This window comes from Anopheles cruzii, chromosome 3 (genome assembly GCF_943734635.1).
Source record: "Anopheles cruzii chromosome 3, idAnoCruzAS_RS32_06, whole genome shotgun sequence".
Taxonomy (NCBI): Eukaryota; Metazoa; Arthropoda; class Insecta; order Diptera; family Culicidae; genus Anopheles; species Anopheles cruzii.
The window spans coordinates 77,489,579-77,514,474 of record NC_069145.1 but is presented as its reverse complement, the minus strand read 5'-3'; the positions used below and the strand labels follow the sequence as shown (position 1 = coordinate 77,514,474).

The 24,896-nt window shown below is 51.9% G+C and overlaps 8 protein-coding genes across 8 annotated transcripts in view; 5 read left to right on the top strand and 3 right to left on the bottom strand.

The window, feature by feature from the left end:
- LOC128271044 (tribbles homolog 1-like) overlaps positions 1-2,092 on the top strand; it is a 32,323-nt gene extending 30,231 nt beyond the window's left edge. Inside the window, exon 7 of the mRNA XM_053008477.1 lies at positions 2,045-2,092. Coding sequence (XP_052864437.1) covers positions 2,045-2,092 — 48 coding nt within the window. The remainder of the gene's footprint in view (positions 1-2,044) is intronic.
- LOC128271796 (regulatory-associated protein of mTOR) lies at positions 1,305-6,600 on the bottom strand. Its single transcript, XM_053009440.1, has 3 exons — positions 3,524-6,600; positions 2,177-3,457; positions 1,305-2,105 (listed from the first exon to the last, which is right to left on the bottom strand). Exons 1-2 carry the CDS (start codon positions 6,598-6,600, stop codon positions 2,263-2,265), a joined length of 4,272 nt encoding a protein of 1,423 aa, XP_052865400.1. The 3' UTR covers positions 1,305-2,105; positions 2,177-2,262.
- Positions 6,601-7,863: 1,263 nt separating this feature from the next.
- Positions 7,864-8,868, top strand: LOC128273012 (mediator of RNA polymerase II transcription subunit 6). Its single transcript, XM_053010915.1, has 3 exons — positions 7,864-8,099; positions 8,168-8,448; positions 8,506-8,868. Exons 1-3 carry the CDS (start codon positions 7,900-7,902, stop codon positions 8,823-8,825), a joined length of 801 nt encoding a protein of 266 aa, XP_052866875.1. The 5' UTR covers positions 7,864-7,899; the 3' UTR covers positions 8,826-8,868.
- An 8-nt stretch (positions 8,869-8,876) lies between these two features.
- On the bottom strand, positions 8,877-9,811 carry LOC128271043 (spindle and kinetochore-associated protein 1-like). Its single transcript, XM_053008476.1, has 3 exons — positions 9,482-9,811; positions 9,112-9,424; positions 8,877-9,049 (listed from the first exon to the last, which is right to left on the bottom strand). Exons 1-3 carry the CDS (start codon positions 9,809-9,811, stop codon positions 8,877-8,879), a joined length of 816 nt encoding a protein of 271 aa, XP_052864436.1.
- Positions 9,812-10,507: 696 nt separating this feature from the next.
- Positions 10,508-12,052, top strand: LOC128272486 (uncharacterized). Its single transcript, XM_053010305.1, has 2 exons — positions 10,508-11,186; positions 11,274-12,052. The coding sequence occupies exons 1-2, from the start codon at positions 10,698-10,700 to the stop codon at positions 11,916-11,918; spliced, it is 1,134 nt and encodes a 377-aa protein (XP_052866265.1). The 5' UTR covers positions 10,508-10,697; the 3' UTR covers positions 11,919-12,052.
- Positions 12,053-12,254: 202 nt separating this feature from the next.
- Positions 12,255-14,238, top strand: LOC128273109 (tektin-4). The gene is made up of 6 exons (XM_053011026.1): positions 12,255-12,326; positions 12,386-12,460; positions 12,518-13,019; positions 13,078-13,372; positions 13,441-13,663; positions 13,722-14,238. Exons 1-6 carry the CDS (start codon positions 12,255-12,257, stop codon positions 14,088-14,090), a joined length of 1,536 nt encoding a protein of 511 aa, XP_052866986.1. The 3' UTR covers positions 14,091-14,238.
- Positions 13,721-14,285, bottom strand: LOC128273110 (uncharacterized). Its single transcript, XM_053011027.1, has one exon. It carries the CDS (start codon positions 14,283-14,285, stop codon positions 14,175-14,177), a length of 111 nt encoding a protein of 36 aa, XP_052866987.1. The 3' UTR covers positions 13,721-14,174.
- Positions 14,286-16,841: 2,556 nt separating this feature from the next.
- Positions 16,842-18,569, top strand: LOC128273986 (transcription factor Maf). Its single transcript, XM_053012066.1, has 2 exons — positions 16,842-17,625; positions 17,656-18,569. The coding sequence occupies exons 1-2, from the start codon at positions 16,842-16,844 to the stop codon at positions 18,567-18,569; spliced, it is 1,698 nt and encodes a 565-aa protein (XP_052868026.1).
- Positions 18,570-24,896: the final 6,327 nt, after the last annotated feature.

The following is a 24,896-nucleotide window of genomic DNA, read 5'->3' as shown; positions in this document are numbered from 1 at the left end:
GAACACATGGTCATAGGTATATCTCCGCAACCATTTACTTTAAGACGGGGATCGAGGGCGGATAGAGCGGAAGATTGCGGTCCCCCCCACGTACGCTTTCCTGCGAAACCCATCTCCTCCGCTCGCGATGATCACCAAGTTTTGTTCCTGTCATTTAATCGATCGATTTTAAAAGAAGAGGTACACGACGGAGTTTCGTATTATGTTGTTGGATTTTTAAGATCGCAAAGACGGACCTAGTAGAGACGATCGTGTAAAGCGAACAGAAGACCACCCGAGAGTGCGCGCGATACACAGGAGAGAGAGACGATTCTAGAAAACTAAGTATATTGATACGGCCGAGAAGGTTAAGTAGGATAGGAATAAACGAATGAATTTGTTACAAACGAAAAACGGGTGTTTAATTTTCCTCATTCATGGGCGGAAAGAAAGGAGGTAAATCTCCGACGGGAGGTCAACAAATCATAGAAAAGGCAGCATTTTATAACATTTTTAAAATATTTGTTCGGTAAGTTAAATGATATTCCTGAACCGAACTGAAAGAACTGACTCTTTTCCGTACGACTCTGATCGGCGGTCATTACTTTCTTTGGTTTACACGATGGAAACGATCGCCACCACAGTAAGCGGCAATCGCACCAAATGCCGCTTTAACAAAACACGATTTTTGCTGCTCGACAACGAACGCGGCGAAATCAGCGCCGCCGGGTATCAGGGCACCAGGAGCACAGTGAAGGTAGCGGACCCGAGGGCGAGCTCTCGAGAAAGGCTCAATCGTCGGGGGCTCGGTTGCCGAACGTGCTGACCGCGCTGCCTCTGTCCTCCCGAACGAATCATGCTTCCCTAGTACTATCGCTGCGAAGCGCAGTTTCGATTCTGCTTTTTCGCTTTTGTGAATTAGGATTTCGTTCCCGTCGCCGGATAGCCGGTGCCCACTGTTTACTATTGTGACTGGAATCGACGATCATCAGCGGGGGAATGGGATCGAAACACGACTAAAACATCATATTAATCCGAATGACGACTTGCGGACGACCCAGATGGGTGGCCTTCCGGTGTAGAAACGGAAAGGGGTTCTTGACAAAGGACGAATAGGCTTTCGTTCGATTTCTTTCGGAGGTTTATGCAAAACTACGATCATACCTACCTTGGTTGCTGAATGGCTATGGACAACAGAAACTACACATCTAAAAAGGGCTCCAAAAAAGTGCGCAAAGTAAGCTTTGAACTAATGGCTTGGAATGGCAAAGAAAATCAATAAAAGGCAGCAACAAATCACAACAACTACTGCTACTACTGCTTGGTTTACCTGCATGGTGTGTTTTTATTTACAGTTTATCGTGTAATTCGTTCCGGTAAACTTTATATACAGAAAATAAAACAGCACTGTGCACCGACAGTAAACAATGGGTAAAAAAAGGGACAGCTAGGGTTGTAATATAGGCTTAAAACAATATTTTCCTTCCCGAATCATTTTCCCACATCATTTGCTACGCGTAAAAGCAAACGTTATGCGCCGAACGTAGCGGAAAGAAAGTATAAAACAATAAAAAAACAGCAACGCCGAAACGGAACATAATGACCCGGAGGGGGCATGCTTACTAAAGACTAAACGAACGGAAAAAGAACTCTGCCGGCTTTTCGATCCCGGGTTCCGCTCAGCCACGGAATGCCGAGCCCGGATCGAGCACGCGGGGCAGACGATTGTTGTGTATTGTGTACCGGTTCGAGTTTTCTTCAGTTTTTGCTCAATGCTTCATTGTTTTCATTGTTTGTTTGCTTTTTAAGCGACATTTTGCTGTACACGACGACGTTCGACTAAAACTATTTCACGGGCGGGTTCTTCTAAGGTTTCTCTGTGTTTCGGTGTGTGTGCCTAGCCTAGCCTAGCGGACACGATAGCAGCGTAAGCGTATGGGGCGACGGCGTAAACCCCCTCAACAATGGCAATTTGACTCGATATCCAATGTGCGCCGGCAATGGCGGCCGCGGCGTTACAGCCAAGCTGCATTTAGTAAGCCGCGTGCGTCCGCGCGAATTCTAGCGTAAGGCCGGCTATGGTGGTGGTGACCAGGATCTCGTCGGGCTCTAGGTTGGTTTGTAGCCTGTGAAATGAAGCGTAGAATGTCGTTACAAACCACTGTCCGATAACACTACGGAACACGAAGGACCGTACCCAGGTTAGCGCTGTTCGTGGGGCGCAGTGACTCTCCCGCTCGCGTACATTAAAGCTGTAACCTAGTTCCGGTTGATGATGGCGGTTCACTTCCGGTCCGGCACTAGCACGGCCGCCGTATTGTCGTTGTAGCCAGCGGCCAGGTTGAGTTTGTGTTTGTGGAACGACAGGCACGACGCGACGCCCTTGCGCGTGGCCATAAACCCATCGCTGCTCCGGCCCGCACTCAGCACCGTCCCGTCGAGTCCGTAGATGGTGATCTGGTTGGTGGCACAGGCCAGAATGTCGGCGCTGGAGTGTATGGCCATCGCCGACACGTCCGTCCCGGCGCTCCAGTGCTGGTGCGAAGCGGAGCTCTTGCGCAGATCGTACAACCGCACGATCGAGCCCGCGCAGGCCGCCACGAGGCTCTCGCAGTCGTCGCGCATACACAGCGTCAGGATCGGGTGCAGATGTTCGCGTATCGTAGCGCACCGCTGGTCCGCCGGGGGGCACCGGCGGTCAAAGATGCGCACACTGCCATCGTAGAAGCCGGCCGCAAACAGGCCGTTCGGTGCACAGGACAGCTTCCGGATCGATGTATCGGAACCGCTCGGCATATCACAGATTCGCATCTCCCGCTCGGCATCCCACAACCGCACGTACTTCGCCTCGCCGGCGGCCACTATCGTCTGGGAGCGTTGGTGCCACGCAAGCACCAGGCCACCCGGTGCCACGGTACCCCCGCCGCTCGGGTGCGCCCCTTGGTTGCCGGTATCGAGACAGCTCACCTTGGCCAGGCTTGCCGTGTTAAAGTCCAACAGTCCGTGCCACGCAGACAGCAGCTGGTGCTGGTGCTGATTATCGACGCTGCCGCCGCCGGCCTCCTCGGCACGCCACAGACGGATGGTGCTGTCGCTGTAGCCGGCCATTACGAGGCCCACGTCGTGCGCGTTGATGAACTCCAGCGACGTGACGCTGAGCGGTTGGCTGGCGGCCACCGAGTGCGGGAACGTTTCGTGCGATGACCGTAGCTGGTGGTGGTGGTGGTGCTGTAACGATTGCGGTTGGTGCTGATCGAGAAAACTGATCGATTGGCTGATCGACGGACCGATTAGGCGGTGGGTCGAGCCGTGCTGCTGTAGCGTAGGGAACAGTTGATGCGATTGCTGTTGCGAGCTAATGTTGCCGGTGCTGCTGGTGTTGCTGCCGGTGCCGGTACCGCCGCTACCGTCCGGTTGTTTCGCCGGTGCCAGTGTGTACGTCGTGTCCGTGTTCATATTCACCACTATAACGCGATCTCTGCGGAAAGGGAGAAGAGTACATGAGTTAATATGCCCGATACGCGGCAGATTGTTGGCCACTCACTTGTAGGCGAACGCCAGCTGCTCGTCGTACGGGTTCAGCTTGATGATGGTCGGTGCGTGCTGCGTGCGGCAGGACCAGTGCTGTACATCGAGCCGCTTAAAGATGGCCTTCCTCCGCTGGACGCTTCCTTCGGCCCGCACGGCCTGATTGCGCAGGCAGCGTGCCTGGCGGTTCAGATACTCCGACGAGTTGTGGTCCACCGCGTTCCGGCCACCATCGGCACCACCGTCACCAGCTCCGCCACCTTCCATCGTGTCGTGCATATGCTTCGAGGGCTGGGCAAAGAAGCTCACCGACCACTCGATGAACTTGGTGCTAACGATCGGCTTCAGCGGGGTCGCCGACGCTGACGACGAGGTGTTGGCCACGGAAGGTGCCGGTTGCTGCTGACTAGTAGACCACTCGAGAAGCTTGCTTCCGGCTCCGGCGGCCAGCTTCTGTGCCGCTGACCCCACGGACGCCGGTTGCTTGTCTTGCGGGGTCTCCGAGAAATCGCCGCTCTCGTTCAGCCCCTGGACGACGCGCTTCTTCATCGACAGCGGCGTGTGATGGCTTCCGAGCCGATGGATTCCATTGTCGTGGTGCGCCGGTGGCGATTCACCCGACAGGTAGTTGACGCGCGTGTTCGGCGACGGTGGCAAACTGACGCTGGCCACTGATCCACCGTAGTGGTGAACGTTGCCACTTTTCTCGCACACCGTCACCTCCTTGGCCGTCTCGGAGCGCACGTAATCGACGATCTTCTGCGCCATGAAGGCCACCTCCGGGAACGGGTCCCTCGAGAGGGCCACGAACCCGTTCCACAGCCGCTGGTAGAAACCCACCGTCACCGATGACTTGCCGACGCCGAGAATGTTGTTCGTGCTCGAAACGCGCTTCATCGGATTGCAGCTACGCTCCGGACTGTCCACCTGCATGAAGGTGCCCACAAACTGCGTCTCGAAGAACAGCACCATCCACTGGAGGGCCGCAATCAGTTCCATGCGCACGAGCGGGCTCATATCGTTGCTGACCGTCGCGAACAGATGCATGGCCGTGGCGCGATCGATGTTGTTGGCGTGATCCGACCGTTGCGTCACCGAACTGATGAACGTACCGAGGGCGTAGACCGCGGCCGCCCTCACTTCCGGGTGCGGATCACTCAGCAGCTGGTACAGCTTTTCGTTCGCATTGTCCCGTACGCCGGACCACCGCGCCTGCTCGTAGTGCTGCCAGAGGTGCCCCAAGCAGATGGCAAGCCACTGGCGGAGCAGCGGATTTCCGGCATCGTTCAGCTGATCGAGACAGATCGACACGAGCTGACTCTGGAGCGCACTCGACTGTCCGTTCGGGAACCGGTGCACGATACAGGCCAGCACGAACGCCGCGTACGTCCGATGGTTCCCCTTGAAGCACTGCGCCGCCGGGTTCGTGTCTTGCAGGGCGAGCAAAAAGTATCGATGGCCACCGTCGCGCACCAGATCGATCTGGCACGTGCCGTCGACGGCCAGAATTTTTGCCCAAATGAACACGAGGAAGGGCCGCAGCTCGGGAGCCGAACTCTGGAGCAGCTTCAGCACGTACGGGAAAATGCCGACGCTCAGCGCCAGGTTGACGGCCCACGGGCCAAGGTCGAGGAAGTGGCCGAGCAGTTCCAAGGCACGCAAACGGTGAACCTGCGACAGCAGCACCTGCAGCACGATCGGCAGCTGCTCCGGGGGGCTCCGCTGCTCGGTGCTACCCTCGAGCCACACCTGAAACGCCGTCAGCTGCTCCTCGAAGAACGGCGAGTGTTGGAACGGTTTGCCCTTCTCCAGAATGTCCGGCAGCTGGATCAGCGCCAGATCGAGCGCCAGATCCCAGGCGGACCACATCGGGTGCCGGTAGCTGGGCGGCAGGGCCGGACTCGAGATCGGCGTACAATCGTACGCCCGCAGAATGCGCTCGGCCAGTAGGAAATTGCGAAACAAACTGGCCACCAGCAGGTCCTGGCGGAACAGTTTCTGGAACAGCTCGGGCCGCAGTGTGTTCCACGCGATCGTGTCCGTGATCGCCGTAAAGATCCAGTTCAGTTCGCCCAGCATCGTGCGCCGATCGTTCAGCTGGCCCGGGATCTTGTCGATCATGTCCTCGTCCACGTACGGCACCAGCTCCGAGGTGGACTGCAGCGTGAACCACTTGAGCGCCATCTTGATCGGCGTCGTCAGGCAGGACGTGAACAGATCGGCCGGCAGGCTCGGGTTCATCGGCAGCAACTGATCGGCCGCACACGCCGCCAGCTGAATGCAATTGCGGTAGGTCGTAGTAGCCGGCGGCGGCGCACCGCCCCCTGGCAACGGTGAACTGCGGTTGCCAGCGCTACCGTCGGGAGGCGCCTGCTGCGCTGGCTGCTGCGACTGCTGCTGATCGGTGTGACTGGCGGTGCTTCCGCTGCGGTTCCGCATCTGCTCCATCTCACTTTCGTGCTGCTCGGCGAACGTATTGAAGCTGTTCACGATGATGCCGGCGTTCGAGCAGTCGTACACGTAGATCGACGGGGCTCCCATCCACATCTGCAGATCGTAGATCGAGAGCGGGATGTACTGGGTGTAGGTACGGTTGAACACCCAAATTTCGCCATTCGACGTCGGCCGCGGCACACCGTGACCGTTGTAGTGGAACAGCACCCGTTCCTCCTTGGCGTTGCGCCGCAGCGAGGTGCACAGCTTCTTCACGTCCTCCACGGTCGGGTCGAGCGAATGGCGGTAGCGGGCTCGCGGTTGCCACCGTTCGTACTGCTTTTGGAGCGCGTAGCTGATCAGCTCGAGCGCTTTGCCGGGCGACACGGACGACGGGTTGATCCAGCACTCCATCCGGGCGCACGGATGGATCTTGACCACGTCGGGCGGATCGACGCCGACGTTCAGGCACAGCACGAGCGCCACGCTCACCGTTTTCATGCGCTCCTTCACGCGCCAACTCTGCGTCGTGCAGTTGATGCCCTCGATCTTGCCCAAATGCCGCACACTGCCGAAGCTGATCGGCAGCGAAGCGTCATCTTCGTCCTCCTTGTGGCTCGCGTCGTTCGATGTTTCCGACACCTCGATCATGTTGCACATGCTGCGCGCGGGTTCTACGCTTTAGCCGGGAAGCCGAACAATATGAACCCGAGGTGACGTAAACCGATTTACGGGAATAGATAAGGGGCGAGGTTGCAAAAAAGAAAGTAAATAAATCTTAATGCTTTTTTCGAAATTCCCTTCAACGGCAACTCACCTTCGCCCCGCGGTACTCACTGGACGGGTCTCCGGGGTTCGCCCGTTTTCCGCGTTATCAACAAACTGCTCTCTATTGCTTTTCGGGACCGCCGCTGGCTCTTTTGCGCCTTACGCGTAGCACCAGGGTTATCACTTCCGGCACGGCCCCCCCCTGACGACGACGACGGGCGCGATCAGAATTGGCAGGAGCACGCACCTCTCACCACTGCAGCGGCAGTGAACCGCCAACGCCAACACCACCACCACCACCAGCACGTACCGTTGTTTTACGCACCAGTAACATAACACACCTGGCGCCGCGGTTTGTGTCCTTTATTTTCGATGCACGTTTATCTGCAACTTGATTGATGTGCACTCGTGACGCTGCACCGTGTTTCTGCGACACCCGTTAGCGCGCCGCGCAAACAGCGCAATATTTTGCACCACCCTCTGCCGGTGATGAGTAAAGATGCATCAGCACATGACTTGCTCCCGGATCGCTGCGGGGTACTGCGAAAAGGGGCCGCTGGCTACCTGCGCCTGCCACACAGCGTTGCTTCCAAGTTGCCGCGGTGCCGTTTTTCGAGAGTTCCACGCGTTTTAATGGCCAAACACACGCGCTATTGCGACAAGTCACGTAAATTGCTCGCGTTTTTTGCCAATGGGAGGTTAGGAGTGAAATCTAAGGTGCTTCGTTTTTTTCCTTCTCCGAGTGCGCATTTGACAGGGGATTTTTAGCAAATGTCAGTGCACGGGCAAGTTAGAAACTGAAAAACGAAGAGGAACAATTTTCTAATGCAACGCGAAGCAGCGGAAGAGATGTAAACAGAAGGGATGATGACAGGGCTACGCGAATCGATGAAACCAGTGGTCAATCGATGAAAGGACAAGGAAACAATTGCCGCGAAAATGCATAGCGAAAAAATGTTGCCCATTTCGGTGCAATGTTTAGAATGTTAATTAGAGTAGTAATTTTCGAAATAGTGTGCCAAAGCAGTGTGTGGCTGGATGCTTGCGTAGGAATAGAAACCTGTTCGCGAACTGAACTCGGCGCGGTTATAAACGCACTGGTCTGACGGTGTGCGAAAGCAACGCAACGTAAACAAAACAATCGTCTGGAATCCTCTTGCTTTGCGGGTGTTTTTCGTGATTGTTCCGACTATGAACCCGTCCAGGTTGGGCCTCGGGTCGCTTATGCAGGAAAACCCGCTCTGGATATCGTGGCACGACTCCAACTGGATACCGGTGCTGAATCCCGGCAACGTGATGGATTACTTTTCGGAGAAATCGAACCCCTTCTACGACCGGACGTGCAACAACGAGATCGTGCGGATGCAGCGGCAAAGTCTGGAGCTGCTAAAGTACGGAATCAACGCATTGATTCAGCGGTGCACACTAGTTTCTAACATGGTTCGCCTCCCTTTTGCAGCAACATGACCGGCGTCGAGTACATGCTGTTGCATGTCCAGGATCCAATCCTGTACGTGATACGGAAACAGCATCGACATTCGCCAACCGAGACCACTCCGATGGCCGACTACTACATCATAGCAGGGACCGTCTACCAGGCACCGGATTTGGCCAGCGTTCTCAACTCGCGCATACTGTCCACCGTCCACCATCTGCAAACTTCTTTCGATGAGACCAGCTCCTACTCGCGCTACCATCCGAGCAAGGGATACACTTGGGACTTTTCTTCGAACAAAGCCAGTAAGTGACCGCGGAACACATTAGATAATTAGCTACACGGCATCAATTACCTTGCAGTTGCTGAAAAAACTAAAACCCAAACCAAAAAGGAGGCACCGGTGAAGGAAGAGCCAAGTTCCATCTTCCAGCGGCAACGTGTGGACATGCTATTGGGTGATTTACTTCGGAAATTTCCGCTGCCTCTGCCACAAGTTACAAATAGTGCGGCCGGTGGGGGCATGAATGATTTGAACAATCCCAACAGTCTCGGAGCTGGGGCGGGCGAAAACGATCACGGTGCGCCGGACCATACCATAATCAAACAAGAACCTTCCGATGGGCTCGGTGGCCGCGGTGGCAACAATGAGCTGCCGCCGGAGAAGAAAATGAAAATGTAGCCAATAGTTCAGATTATTATTTTTTTTAATAAACCATAAACACTATCAACCTTACAATGCTCCAGTTGCTTGGTAAACCCACAGGAAGTAAACTACGCCGTTAGAGCGTGCCTCTTGGAGGATGTGAAGGTGGCGCAACATTTGAAGCTTGGTGTAGCTTTTTTTGTCCAGCATTTTTTGCCCAGTTTTCCTTGCAATGTCTTCCTGTGTGATGAACTTTTGGTCTGAAACAGTAGATGCAGAGTTAACGATCATCATTGTAAACGAAAGATGGAAGCATCCTTACCAGGGAAATGGGTCTGCAGAACGTTGTACTCTTTCCAAATGGCAAGATCGTGCTGGTTTACGATAGCTTTGCGGGTCTTGTACATTAGTGAATACTTTTCCTCGAAACACTTAATTACTTCCGTTGCGAGAAACTGCTTCAGCTCGGCCAGCTGCATTCTGCCGCGCAAATATTTGGGAATGGTTTCAAATTGGCTTTCCGGGATGTCGCACTCAAAGTCGTGAAATTCCATTTTCTTCGTCTTCGTGCGCGAAACAAACGGGGACTTCGAGTAGTCCAGAAGATACATTTTTGATGGCATGTCCGTATTTTTCTGGAATGCGTAAAAATAGTTTGTAGTTTTGAGTTTGCAGTTCTCGCAAGAACTCACCTCTTTCAATGGGGCTCTGTGTTTGGCAGGCGTTTCAGCGATTTCGGTTTTGGGACGAACGGGCTCTCCAACTTCTAGCAGATGCAGCATTAGCATTTCATTTATGCGCATCTTCCGTATAACATCAGCGTACTGGGACACCATTTCTCTACGATCCGTCTCGAGATATTCTCTAATACAGTTGAGGCGGTCCGCGGCGGTTTGAGTTTCGCTTTGCAGCTCGTTTAAATCTTGCACCACAAACTTTTTGCATGTGTGGATGTCTAAAAACAATTCGAGGCGCTTCACAGTCTCGATTTGCTTCTCGAAAATCTGCTGAATTTTGTCCATTTTACAACCGATCGCGTTTAATCGTTTACTGAAGCGGAAAAAGCGGCATCACAACTGATTTTTTTGACATCTGACGTTTGCGTCAATTTCGGTGAACAATAATCGACGAAAGCAATAACGTTTGCTGCTAGCAGTGCCGGTTGCATAGCTTCAGGCGCTAAGCTTAACGCAAAATACGACATGATTTAAATATGGGTTTATTTTTAGTAAATATAATATTAGGAATATTAGTAGTTATCTCTATCAGTAGTTGCAAATACTTTGTTCATCTTAAACAATATTAAAACGTTATCAATCTAAATGAAAAGTTTCTTAAAGTCGTTGCATCTAATCATGAAAGCGGCAGTTAAATGTGGTAGAATTGAAGTGGTAATAATTTGGTAGATTTCGTTTGAATATTAGTACGACTATGAGTTTGACTTAGCAATTACTTTGTGGCTTCCGCAATTATACGGCGCGATTAGACGTGGCGGTAGCCACAAAGTAATGGGTAGACAAGTTACATCAATCGCACACTTTCGAAAGGATTAGTAGCATGCGAAACGTGCCCTGCGCGTTTATTTTTATTTCCTGCGCACTCGTGGGACCGTCGGCGAGAACTACTTAGTATCTGCTGCAGAAGCCAAGGCGACGCCAATCGGTAGTTTCTAGTTTTCTCACACAGAAACGATCTTACAAGAAGCGAGTTGAAGACGAAGCTTCAATGTTTGATAGTAAGGGTATCTCTATCGTGACTCAAATCGTGACGTCGCGATTGATCACGGTACGTTCATTAGCATGCTTTGAATCGACGGTCACAACGTTTCGTGCTGCGCATTAGTTCGGTCCGGTTTTAAAAATCGTGCTCGTGTGAAACCAACATTCGGTTGCCTAATTCCTTTTCGCGATGGCTTCCTTAAATCTCTGCTCGCGTTCTGATTCCACCGTAGAATGTAATCAAGTTTTCGAAATCGAGCAATGTCTGTACAACTTATCAGACGATTTCACCCGGCAGACCAGTTTGAGCGAAGAGTCGTATTCAACCGACTCACCATCATCGCCAATCGCCGAAGAGTTCATCAAGGGGAAGCCGCCGCGCGTCATGCACAGCTTCGGGGATATCCTGAAGCATCCGATATCCGATGAAGTCTTGGACCAGTTGTGCTTCACTGAGGTACTTCTCGTGTGCGACGGAACCAAGAATGTCGTTGGAGGTGCCGCTATTAACGTCAGCCTGATAGCGGACGAGGTGCTGGCCGCATTTTCCAGCACGAGACTTTCATTCCCTGGCCAATCTGCGGCCGAAAGTGAGCTCATGTCGTTTGCGGACCGAAGAAGCTGTCGTCCACTGCAGGAGAGAAAACGCGAAACATTGCTTTCTGGGAACACCAGGCAGGTAAGTTCACGAACCGGTGTTACATTTAACACATTATCACTTAACTTCTACGTCATTCTTACGTCTGGTTGTTTATTGGTTTTGCAGGAAAAACAAATACAGCTCTACTTTGACGAGCATCAGAACGTGACGGCTTATCGGCAGGAGTGTAACGGTTTGCACACGGATCGTTTCCAGGGTATGCTGCGGGAATCGGGCAATGCCGAAGAAGAACGACAACAGATGATGCTTCTGCCAGACGGCTTGCAGCTCCTGTTGCTCCGTTATCTCGTACTGATCAATTTCGTTGGGGAAATCTGCAGCCAAACAGTCGACATCCAGGGCAGAGTTGGAAATTGTGTACATAAACTCACTGCTGCAGTTCCAATAACGAAGCAAACGGGCGACAAATTATCCGAAAGTGTGAAAGAAGTTAGGAAAATAATCCAGTATCCGGGCGGATCTGAGTCAGAAGAAAGCATTTCGTACTACTCTACTACAGGCCGCTTATTGAGGCATTCTTGGACAAACTCAAAATATCTTCTCATTTCCAACCCGCTGGGCCGCCCGCCTTCGCCGGTTGGTGAGCTTGAACGGAATATCAAAGAGTACGTTCAAGCATTGACCAAGCTGATAAGGAATCGTCTTTCAATCAGCAGCATAATCGACGACATTGAATGTTCGGTTAAAGGGGTACGTCGGCTTAAAAACATTGTGAATCCTCTGTTAGCTGATATAATAAAAGATTTGTAAAATTTTTATAAAGCCCGTTCTAGAGCGCCTGAAAGTATGCATGTTGCGTAACAGTGGTGAAATACTTCGTATTTTGAAATGTACATTGCCGATTTATTAATATTTAAACAATAAATTATAGTTTATCGTCTCGACTTAACAATTAAATTTGTAGATAAATTGGAAAAGCACATCGCGCAGCCTGATGGTTCCCTAGTAACACCACTCAAGCGGTTGCTGAGCCAACCATCGTAGCAACCATTTGTTTTTCAACGGAACTTGTCCCGTTAGCAAATTATTTGGTTTCCAGTTTAGCACATTTGAGCATTATTTGAAATTCGGCATATAAAAGCTAGAATGGCACAGCTTAATTGTCCACCGTGTACGCCGTGTGCATCCGTCTGCATCGAACATCAGCCCATTCAAACGGTAAGCGTGTGTTCGCCGACATACACGGCAAGGTGTATAAATGATCAGCATCCTTACAGGAAACGTCGTTGGATAATCCGTTCCACACACCACGCGAACCTTCAGCGGCAGATATTCAAGCGTACCAGGCCGAGGTTCGTGCGCGTTTTGATTGCTAAGAAAATTAAACTAAACCACGATTCCCATTACAGTTACAGACGAATCCCGTCGGATTGCCGGCCAGCGAGCCGCCTCCATATCTACCCCAACGGGATGGCAATTCCGATGGTTATCCTCTGGCCAAGCCTATGGATCCTATCGGTCCGTGGGCAACGGGTCGCGTGGATTGGGGTGTGCTGTCCGGGCAAACGGGAACACGACCGGTGGTGAATCAGTACTCCATCACGCGGTACAGCGTGGATGAGTGGCGTCAGCGGAATGCGGACATGATAGCCGCTTGCCAAAGTACCGTTGATAAGAGTGTTCGGGTGGAGAATGCCAGTAAGAATACGATCATCCGCACATATGCGACGGCAGACAAGACGCAGACGGACTGTACGCAGAGTTTGCACGTGCGTGCAAAGAACGTCGATGATTTGAAATCCGAACTTCACCGTGCGATTGCTGCCATGCAGGAAGAAATCTCCACCATGGAGCGCCAGCGTCGTAGACTGAAGCAATCGCTTGCCGTGTTGCGTTTGCCGGAGGCTATTGGTAAGATGTGGAAACTCTCGCCGTTTCCGGTCTCTAAGTGTGTTTGCACCAATTGCAGCGAACGAGTGTCTTGAACGTCGCACCGGACGTCCTGACACGGAATTGATACGCGATCGACCGGAGGAAGAGCTGATCCGTGAAATCAGCCAAATAGCGGAGATCAAAGCCATTCTGCTGAAAACGCTGGCCAACATCGAGCAGCAGCAGAGCGATAATCGGGCGGTCCGCCAGAGGATGGAGTTCGATTGGAGCGAGAAGAAGGTTGCCCACGAGAACGATGCCATCAATTGCAACCTGCGGAACCAGTCCACAAACACGCTCTTTAAGCCAGGGGCGACACGTTGCTCCAATGAGTACGATCAACGAAATGTGATCCGCCAGTTCGCCATTCCAATTACTGCTCGGTTTCTGTCCTCCACAGGCAGTCTACGGAAATTTATTGGGAAAAGTTTACACGCGAAACTCTGACCATGTTCAACGACTGCCGCTTGAAGTCTGAACAGTTGCGCAACACGCTCGATGCCATCCTGACGAACGCTGCCCGTGATCTTCGTACGCAAGCCGATTGCGTGGAGCGGGCGTTGGCTACGCGCATTTCGTGCATGGAAGAGATACGTGAAAAACTCGAGATCGATCTACGAACGGTAAGCAACCGGATGACCTTTACTAGGGCTGGACAACTGTATCATACTATTCTTCTAGACCTTGCAACGTTTGGCGGACACTGAGATACAGATCGGTAAACTGCAAGTGGCCATTCGCAACATGGATTATGGCATGATGGTCGTGCATACTCGGCTGGATAACAGGAACCAGCGTCCGCGGGTCGAGAACTGTCGTGATCAGCCGCAGGCCCTACTGATCGCGGAGGTGAAGTCCCTCGAAGAGGGCACCTCGGCCATGAATGCCCTGCTTAAACAGGAAGAAGACGTTAAGCAAGAGTTGGTAAACCGCCGGAACGAGCTGGAGCGCGAGATAATGCTCAAGCGACGCACCATCGCCATCGACCGGGACCGTTGCCAATTACTGCGGTCCCACTTTCCTTCGTCAACTGCACTCAGTGGATACTAACATTTGGCGATTCTATCAGCCATCCCTGTTTTTTATTTGTGCGATTTGTACTTTTTGGAATGTTTTCTCGGCACCGTCACGGATTTAGTTGTTCACGAATAGCTCCCAGCCCATCCATTGCACAAGCTTGAATGCTAAATAAACGGGAACCAGCGTGAGTGTGATGTAGACGTAGTAACTGAAGTCTTCTTCCATTTTTCAACACGCAAAAATTTTTCCGGCTTCAAGCGAATTTTTTGTTTACAAGCAAATTTCACACGCCAAACCATCTGACAGCTCGACGAAAGGCTTCATCGATTCATTCAGGTTCCAGACATTTCGTCGATTCATGCGTTGGTCAACGTTAACCCTTAAAGTTGATGATTTGAAAAGTTACTTTGTTTTACCGTAATCCGTTAAATTCATTTTTTTTCTCTTCTTTCTCTTTGACACCTATGCCGTGATAAGTGACTACGGAATACTCTATCTAAGTCAATCAGTTCGTAAAGACGACAAGAATATTTCTGGTTTCATTATTATTGGGGAATGATGAAAGCCTCTGTACTATCGTTTTGTGCCCACTACTTCTTTCTCTACTTTGTGACCTCTAGCAAAAGCTTCACTGGACACTGAAGAACTTGAGATAGTTTTGTTCCAATTCTGAACCATTTTAGAAACATTTGTGCAGAATAGATTTTTCGGTTGCGACCAAGGACGTGGCACAACAAACTGTTGCCCTGAAACCCACATGCGTAAAGAGAATTCAAATGATATTCTACAATGGTTTGAAATAACACATTCGACCAATCCTCGTGGCTTCTCCGATGTGGCGCGCTGTAGCGATGCGGTTTCGGTTTACGTAGGAAGAATAAAACCCATTCCAGCGTGATCCACCCGGGGTGGGAAAAAAGAAAAGTGTCTGTTCCTGGTAAACCAGTGGCCCACTCTGGCGGCGGTGGCGGAAATAGAATATCCCTATGCAAAAACCACGTTCCGTGTACCGTGGCGCAAAACGTGACGCGAATGTGCCTCGGTTTTTGTGGTGGCGGCGACATCACGGGGAGAGAGCAGCGGACAAGAGAGACATTCTCGTTGGCCGGGCGGTGGTCGGAACACACAGGAACTAGACGGCAGGACTAGGGCTGGACAATCACTTTCGATTTCCTTGTTTTTTTTTGCTGTCCATGGTGACGTTGTTATGGCCGCCGATAACCTCTGCAAAAGAAATGGAACTCCCAAAGAAAGCTGGGGATCCCAACAAAAAGTGGATGCTGAAAGCAAATCGGGAAACCAAAAGACTCGTTTTGGAATGTTTTTCCTCTCCGCAACGCAAAACTATTTCAAACTCAAAACAGAACGGCCGATAAAAACCCGTGGCTTTCGGGCTGTTGCGTAACGGTGGAAAGAACTGTAGCTTCTCCGATGGGCTGCCCAGGGCTTTTAAGCTGCTTAAAAACTGTGAAACATATTTTATCATAATCTTCACGTTTAAAGATCGCGAATCGCGTTTTGTGTGTCACCATTATTTGGTCGGCCCGAATCATGGCGCGAAATTGATTTTTCTGTCCATCAGAGGTTGCACCTTCTCGCGAACAGGTCCTGGCCCTGGGTCCCCCACACAGAGGGTAGACTGGTCGATGGCGAAAGGACTCTGTGGCCACATGTGATGGCATTCGCGCGATTGCTCATGCGCGGAATTCAATCGAAATCGAGCGCGGCGTCCGAATTGGTGAACCACGAGCGCGCGGATCTGTGTGTGTGGGTGTATGGCGGCCGTCTGGTTGGCTCGAAAGGGGTGCAAAGTTTCGCACACCAACACACCCCACCGTCGCACACGTGGCACCGCTGGCCAGTGGGCGGAGTTTGGCGTCCTCGAAGGCCTGGCTGTCCGAGGATGCCGGGAGCGAATTCCGGTGCGGTGCGCACGAGCGAACGTCCGCTCTCTATTTGTTTCCGAACCGTGAACGGGTGAACATCATTTTCTGGCGACGCGGGCCGCGCTTGACGGGCCCAACTCTCTGACGTAATCCGTGGTCGGCGCTTCACAGAGGTCCTTTACACAGGTGTGGCAGGACACTACCGAGTTCAAAGACTAGTGACATCCAGCGACCACCCCCCGACGGCGGGTGTGCACGTGTGCACTGAGAAGCGTGTGAGTGCGAATCGTGGTGGGTCGCGAAAGTGGGCGAAAGTTGTGCCATAACAGTGGACGGCGAGTTCTTCCTGACACAATGGTTGACACAGTTGCCGACCGAGCCAAGCCAAACAACGACTGAACTCCCCGGCGGGCGGGTGAAAAGCGGTTCCGTGGAACGAAACAGAAAAGAAAAATAAACATCCAACAAGTAAGCTCCGGAGCTCTGGGGAGCTTGGCATTCTAGACCCGCCATCGTCTCCGCCATCGTCGGTCGAAACTTCTTTCGGGACCCGCGCACGCGTTTTTTTTTTGCCTCGGGTTCTCCTCGAATCGAGTTTCACCCGCGAGTGTTATTGTTTCCGCGTGTGTTTGTGTGCGTGCTTATTGTGGTCCGAGTCGGACCATAGCCCCCTGATCGCGAGAGAGAAAGCGCTCGAGGAGTTGTTTGTTTGTGGTCCGTCCGAGTGATCTACTAGGGGCGGGCTAGGCCGCGGCTAGTAGCGTGGTGCTTCCGTGTGGTGCCGGGAGCTAACGGGATCACCGTGGACGCCCTGGCGCACCGAGGTTCCTTCCTCTGCGCAGCAGTGACATCGCGTAGCTCGGCGGGTGTGACGACGGTGGTGTAGGGCGCGTTTATGAAACTACCACTGGACCGGCTGGCACGAGCGATGAATCTGGACGAGCCCAGCTTTGGCGACAACTACATCCAGGAGTTCGTGCTCGAGCACCTGGACCACGACACGGGCCCGAACGTGAAGCGGGAGGACACCAGCCCGACGGTGGTGCTCGGCGGCTCGAAGAACGTGTGGAACGGGAGTACGGTCGACGAGAACGGTGTCCTGGTGCCGATCCGGCTGAAGGCGGTCGGCAATGGAGGCACGGTGGTGGCGGGGCCGGGCGGTGGCTGGCATCTGGAGGAGCGCAAGCTGCACGCCTGCTCGCCCGGCACGGCCGGTGATCTGTTCACGCACGTCGGCGGTCCAACGCACGGGCAGCCGATGCTGTTCAATCCGCCGATCAGTGGCGTTCCGTCGACGCCACCGGAAACGCCGCCCGTGATCGGGTCCCCGAACTCCGCCGGTCCCGTGGTGGTGGGCGGTGGGGGTCAGGGGACTGTAGGTGGCACCGGCAGTGGTAATACGGCCGGATCGGGCTACGGAACCGGAGCGTACTATGGGACCGGCCGGCCGCAGAGTGGGCTGGTCGAGGAGATGATGTTCCTGCCGCAGACGATGCGGGGCGAGCAGCCGCTCGATCTGCGGCCCCTGCACTGTGCGATCGGACCGGAAGGCGAGTGGATTGATCGGAAGGAGTACGCCGGTGTGCTGGCCGTCAGTGGGCAGACCGGGCAGAATGGTATGCTGATGGGCGGTGCCGGTGTGGTGGGTGGCATCGGTGGCGGGGTGGGTGGTGGAGGCGGTAGTGTGGGTGTTAATGGTGGCGGAGGAGCCGGTGTTGGCGGTGGCTTTGGGCATCATCATCATCATCATCATATCACGGCGGCCCAGCTGGAGTTCGGGCCGCTGAACATGCACACGGCGTCCGGCCACCATCAGCACCACCCGCACCACCATCACCACCATCACGGCCATCACCACTCGCTGCACCCGAACCGACCACACTCGGTCAGTTCGACCAGCTCGACGATATCGCCCCGGAACGGAACGAGTAGCAGTGGCGGCGGCAGCTGCTACAATGGGCTCGGAGGTGGCAACGGCCTGTCGTCGGAGGACCTCATCAACGACGAGCTGCTGATGACGTTGTCGGTCCGCGAACTCAACAAACGCCTGCACGGCTGCCCACGGGACCAGGTCGTGCGGTTGAAACAGAAGCGTCGCACTCTGAAGAACCGAGGCTACGCACAGAACTGTCGCTCGAAGCGGCTTCAGCAACGGCAAGACCTGGAACTCACGAACCGCCACATGCACCACGAAATGCAACAGATCAAGTCCGAACTGGTAAAGATCAAGCAGGAACGGGACGAGCTAATGCAGACCCTGCAGATGTACCAGCGGGACCAGCAGTCTCAGGCCAACGTGCTCCAGCAACAGCACCCACAGTATCAGCAGCAGCAGCAGCAGCAATCTCGGCAGCAGCAACAGCATCCAACGTATCAGCAGCAATCTCGGCAGCAACAACACCAGCAACAACACCAGCAACAACACCACCATCATCATCAGCAGCAGCAGCAACAGGGTGGGGCCCACCACGGCAACAATGGTTCCTGCAATGGCGGCGCCGGAAGTGGCAGTGCAGGAAGTGGGGCCGGTACCAACGGTAGCAGCGGGGCCAGCTCCGGACTAGTTCCTTCCGTGAAGCAGCTGATCGCGGAGAGTGTCAGCTCGCAGGAGTATTACGTATGACGCCAGACGGCGCTCGGTGGCGCCCAGACGCCATCTTGGGTCGGGCGGTACGCCGGTTGTTAATGCGGAACACGGAATGGTGCGTGCGTGCGTGCGTGTGAGGTGATCAACAGGACCGAGAAGTTGAAGGGAGATTGTAAATAAGTGATGTAAGTTTAGGGCCGCCCCACGGTGGCGCGTTAGAGTATGTGGTATGCAAGTTCCATCTGGACCTGGAGTGACTGGACGTTGCAAGGGCGCTATCCTGAGAACCGACAGGTTTCGTTCTTCCGATCTCAGCATCGCTTTTTGTTGTGTGCCCACCCGTGGTGTCTCGAAGGGAGTGTTATTAAGATTGATCCTGCGCGGTGCGGTCGAGCCAATCGCAAACGCGCTGAACGCGGTAATTGATTTCAAACAGTTATCCTGCTTGGTTAGCTAGACATCCTTGTTTGGCCGTTTAATCGTTTAGTTAGTTTAGTCGTTTCCAGGAACGCATTCTATGCCTAGGTTCGTACCGAGCAGAGAGGTCGCCTTCTTTAGCGGTTTCTTATATTCCTACAAAATCGCAATCCGCGGTGAAATAGTGTTCTCAAGTTAGTGCTATAAGAAAATGCCTTATTGTACTAAAATGATTTGACGTGTGTCAACGTTCGTTTCGTTAGTTTAAATGGTTACTATAATTTTAAAGCGGGGATAGGTTAGGCTTAAAGGCAGCACTTGGCCAGCTTTTTTGCGTGACGGGTTTAAATTTATACCCGAAAAGTATGGTTATCAAGATCAAATTTTTGTGGTTATAGGGAAACGGATTTTTTTTCTTCAGTTTAATTGTATTTAATGGCTTCAGTTCGTATCAAGCGCCGTTTAAGTGAGACACACGTGAAAATGTGTACTTTCGACAGGTTCAGCAAGAAAAAGCAAAGGTATACGACTGAGTCGAGGAGCTGTCGAGGTCCTTGTGTTGGGAGCTAGTACTAGTAGCGAATGGCCAAACGGGCCATCACTGAAGAGCACGTGATAGACGGTGCTTGTTTTAGTGTACATATACGAGAAGCATTGTAGGACGCAATAACAATAACTGATACCGATAGGAAAGCTAAGCATAAGCATCTGTGACAACCAGAGGCAGCGCAGGAACAGATATCATGTTCTTCTAAAAAGACAGCCACAAAATTAGCTGAAATTACGAGGTTTAGTTTTCGCAACGCGCATTAAAATCCGCTCCAATCAGTGACACGAGGCGGTGAAATGCATTTGAAGGATCGATCGTGTCTTGTTGAGCAGTGTCCTCTGCTCTCAGTTACCTCTAGGCGTTCTCTTTCAAGACAACTTCGAACAGCGAACGAGCCCTGAGCTACCACTAGTGTACGTAAGCGTAAAAAAGCAAGAAACCACAAACCGAGACCCAACAAACGGATAACGACAATTTATCATTAAATGATGTTAAAGAAAAACAGTAAGAAAAAAACACACACAAATAACAACAAAATTTAAAACAAAACCTCCCGCAATGATATTTTATTTGGACGAAAAACGAGAAAGGGAAACCCCCGGGGGCGGGGGCGCGGCCAACACGGGCAGCAACAACATGACCGCCCGCGCGATCCTGGCGATGCTGTGGGTCGTCGGTCGTGTGTCGGTCGGACGTTATTATGCAGCTGAAATCGATCGCGACCCGCGACCGCGTCCAACCAGAAGTGGACAATTCCTCCTCAGCCTCCTGTTTGTTTGTTTGGCGATAGCGACCAAAAGAAGCAGAAGAAGATGTGGGCGAAAAAATAACGGAACCCCGGCGGAGGATATGTTTTGCTTTGCCGACCGCTTGCCGCCACTTTGGACGGGGTAACGTGGCGCGGGTTCCCTGTCATATCGTCCCATCGTGTCCCGTCCGGAGGTCCTTCCGGATGCGTCGCCTGGGTGGCTCCGTGTTTATCTGACACATAACTCTTTTCGCGTATCAACAACGCGATCAACGCGAGTCGGTTCGGAGAAAAACGCAAACCCGGGGCCTTCGTCAAACTGCAATCGGCCAGACGAGGAGCCTCCATTCGTTTAATGCTTGCCTTGGGCTGTTGGGCTGTTGGGCGTTGGGTCGCTTAGAAATAGGCGTTCCCTAGGTTTAAGGACGCACGGTACGGAATCCAATGTCCCACCAGCGTAGTTGTGAGGAAACAATCGTTGCGAAAACTCCAAACGACTGCCCGGGTAGCTTCTTCCAGCCGTTTTAGTGCAGCCCCAGAAGGGGGTTTAAAAGACTTGCCTTGGAATGGTGATTTTATTCCTTCACAGTTATTTCTTTACGTTGCCGTTGAGTTAACGTTGCTCAAGATCGACCGTAACATGAAAATACTCTAAACCATCCTTCTTTGGAATTTTATTGGATCCACGACATTCACTGTAAACAAACATTCAACGAACAAAATTTCAAACTTGTGTAACATAGTCGACGTTGGCTTCGAAGCGTAGCGAGCATTAGTTTTTGATACGACACATCGCTACGCACGGCAACGATCGTAGCAACCTCAGCGTAACCGGCAAAGGTTCTCGGTGACAATCTGCCAGCCAAAAATCTCGGAAACGTCGGAGAACGCCAGTGGCTTAATTATCTAATCGTTTGTTTACGAAATAAAACCGAGGAAAATAAAGGCCGAGACGTGAACCGCGGACACGGGCCAATTCACGGCACGCTGCCAGCACTTGTTCTGTTTACTTCCATCATAAGTGTTGGCGACCAGAGCATTTATTCCTCGTTCCGCCTGTCCGGTACCGAGGCCCTGTCGTATAAATCCCAAAACCGATGAATGGCCGATTAGCAGAACGACCCAGCCTGGGTCTGTGTTTACGGTGGAGCTCGAAGGTATGATTTTTTGTGTTGTTTAATAACTGGACCAACTCGCGTGGTGTCCACCGTTTTGAGTTTGACAGTTTGAATTCGAAATGAACAAACTCCGAAGGGGGTCCACGCGCCCAGTGGTCCGAACATCAGAATTGTAAACAATTTCTAAGACAAAGGCCATAAACACGGGCATGATTTATTCCAATGCACGCGAGTGTTGAAATCACACGGTATGTTTCGGTATTGGCTTTTTATACCAAAGACCTGTGCCCATTCTCAAGTGGATTCTTCCTCTTACTCCACAGCAAAAGTAAATAACTCCGGTTACAGAATCTGGCGGCTAGCAAACCGAAAAAACCACAAAAAATGCGTCACACGGAAACGAAATCTCCGGATTCGCAGTTCGCCGCAGATTAGCAGCATCAACACCGGACGCGCTTTGGGTGCCGGTAACACGCAGAAACCGAATTACCGCCCAAGATACCGCCGTCCACTCACGGCACTGGCGCACACACGTCACCGAGGCCGGAGAGGAGATAAGGTTCAGCCGGAACACCGGAAGGTTGTAAAATAAAATAGAGAGCACCAGCACCGACGAATAAAATCCAGACGGGTGGCCGCTCTCGACTCGGACTTTTGCTGGACAGCACACGGGCTAAATGGGTCGATTTCCCACACTTATGAAAAAAGGGAGCCACACCGAGTGGGGTGTCTGCGCTCTGTTCATCAGATAGGCACACACCCAAAGCCGCCGACACTGACACTGCTGGTAACGATGTACCGAAAAACGTGACCAGGATAATGATCCTGATCTCTGCGGTGTCCGCTTCGCACCCCTTTTTGACCGGCAAAGATATGCACGCGTCCACATCTGGCAACCCGTGTGTGTGTGTGTGTGTGAGGAGAGCAACTTGTTGTTGTAAGCCAACCGGAACCGTTGTTCGACATCCGAATACACTTGTCTTACTCGCAGGGAAATGATTGACCGGCAGTCATAATCTTGCCAGTTTCGGGTGATTCATACTGAATCGAAATTATTATCTCTTGTGTTGCTGATTGAATACACGTCTCAGACAGGAACTACTATCGTGCCAGTAGAGCATAAATACATTTCTTGTTCAGTTCATCAAAACGTTTTCCCGGGCATCCCGAGCCGCCCCGTGGAAAACAATAAATAAAGGTAAGCCACCCGAATCGGTCGGATGTTGCTCCGCGACTGGACGTGTTTTATTGGGCTACACACTTTTTAATCAAATATCGGGCCAATTTTATTATCAGTTGTTGCCATTAAAAATCGAACGATCGGACGACCATCAAACGGGCGACATCGTCCTTCCGTGACAGGCGGCTCGCGTGTGTTTTTGTAACATAAAAAAGGCAAACGCAAACGTTTTTTATTTTACTTTTCTCATCCTTGGGCTGGGCTGCCACCGGAATTCACACCGGAAAACGGAACGACACCGTGAACCGCTCTGCATTGGTATTTCGTAATAAGATGCAGTCACACTCGGACCTTGTGGGACGTTCCGTTACTGCCACCCTATCGCCTCGCAGTGGCGGTGCCAATAAACTGCAACTGGCAACAATCGGGCGCAACTTTGTTGCACCTCCGGTGAGTTCATCGAATCAGGCTGATTAGATGCACCGTTAATGACGACCGTGGATTAGATTAGAGAATCACGATCGCGAAAGTGGGACTGTTTGTGTTTGAATATTTTCTCTCGTGTTTTGCCCAACGACTGCGGGGTTTTGTTTTTGAATTACCCTCCTAGCGGGAGCACTGTCTACGGTGAGAATTGGTGAGTATGGTTAGCTTTCTTTGTTATAGGACAAAACAATAGGCCAGTTAATATTAGCTGATCTGATTGGGTTATATTTTACACAAATTTAATTTTCCATTATTTTGCTTCTTATTATTACTTTCTTCCATGTTGAAGATAAAAACTCACACTTTTTCCATATAGAATTCTCACACATTTCAAGATGTACAGCCCCGCATGGGTTTCGATTCCTACAGTGACCATCGGTGGTACGTTCGATCAAGGCTGCCCATGTTCACGCGCGCTCGGGACATAAAAATCCTGGACCTTGGCCTGTCCCCGGTTCCTCGTTTCGCTTTCTTCTGCCCGCACGCGCTCCGTTCTGAATGGACTGGATTTAGAAAGCAATTCCAACTCCCGAAGGATCATCCCAAAACCTGGGCCTACCCAATCCTCAAAAGGGCCACAGTGGCCAGGACAGCACAGCCACCGCTGCCGGTGTTTTAAACGAGTGTAACGTGCCTTCGACATCCGGGCGGGGGGGGGGGGGGGGTCCTCCGCAGCAGCATCGAGTATCATCGAATCATCGATAGTGACACCGTTTCGCTTACCCTACTACGCGTCCACGAGCGGGAACCGCCCGGCATCCAATTTGGTAAAATCACTTTTTATTGGTTGATAGCCGGTTGTTGGCCGTTGTTGTTTAGAATATTCTTTCTTTTTTCCGTGCTGACCTTCGAGCGCGTCTCAGAGATCAGGAGAGCCGCGCCGATTCCGCGATTGTCCTTGTCCGGGGGCGGGACGGGCCGAGTCAGGGGTTGAACCCGGGCCGAGCCGAGCGACGATGTAGGGGAGCGTCTTGAGAAGGGACGAAACAAAAACGGTCGAGCGAATGAAGATGTCCTGTCCTCGAGTCGGTCCCCTGTTTCGGTAAAAAATAAAGGGAAACGAGTCCCTGGCGCTTCGTTGGGCTCATTACGGCAATCAACTGAAGAAGACTGCGACTGATCAATATGGGCCCCGGGATGGCATTTACTATCAGTCTGGGACGACGATAAAACTGTTTACGCTTCGCCACAGAAAGCGAAAGAGGAGAGCTTTAATAAATACGTTCCAATGTCCGGCGATTCCGCTGTCCTCTGTGTATCGGTAAAAAGGGAAACTCATTTTATCTGTCTGTCTGTATGACTGTGTGTCTCATATAGACTGAAACACTATTGAGCCGATCGGGTTCAAGATTCTAGAAGATTCTAGAGAAGCCTAGCTTAACGTAGGTTTCTCATCACTTAACCAATTGTTTTGTAAATTGATGAAATCTTTAATAAATACTATTTACTTCATTAAAACCAAAAGTTTCTTCAATTTGCTGACGCTAAAATCTATTCAAGAATATCACAGAAGGATCTGTGCGGATGTCGCTGTCAAACTGTTGCAGCCTACTGATTGGCCGATGACGTCCTTCAAAGTACTGGATCATGCTAAAACGAATCGAAACCCCCACAACAACAAACGTGTCCCGAAGTGGTCCTAATTTTTCGCTTCATGCCACCGAAACAACCGCCACTTGAGCTACTCTCCCAAGGATTGTTTTTCCGTCGCTCGCGCCGTACCGCGCCGTAACCTTCCGGATGCTGCCAGATGGTGACAGTGACACCGGAATATGGCCAAAGCGGCTGGGGGCTGGAAAATTAAATTCATAAAAGTCACGTTTGGCTCATATAAAGAAGTCTCTCGTCCGTACACATAAGGACG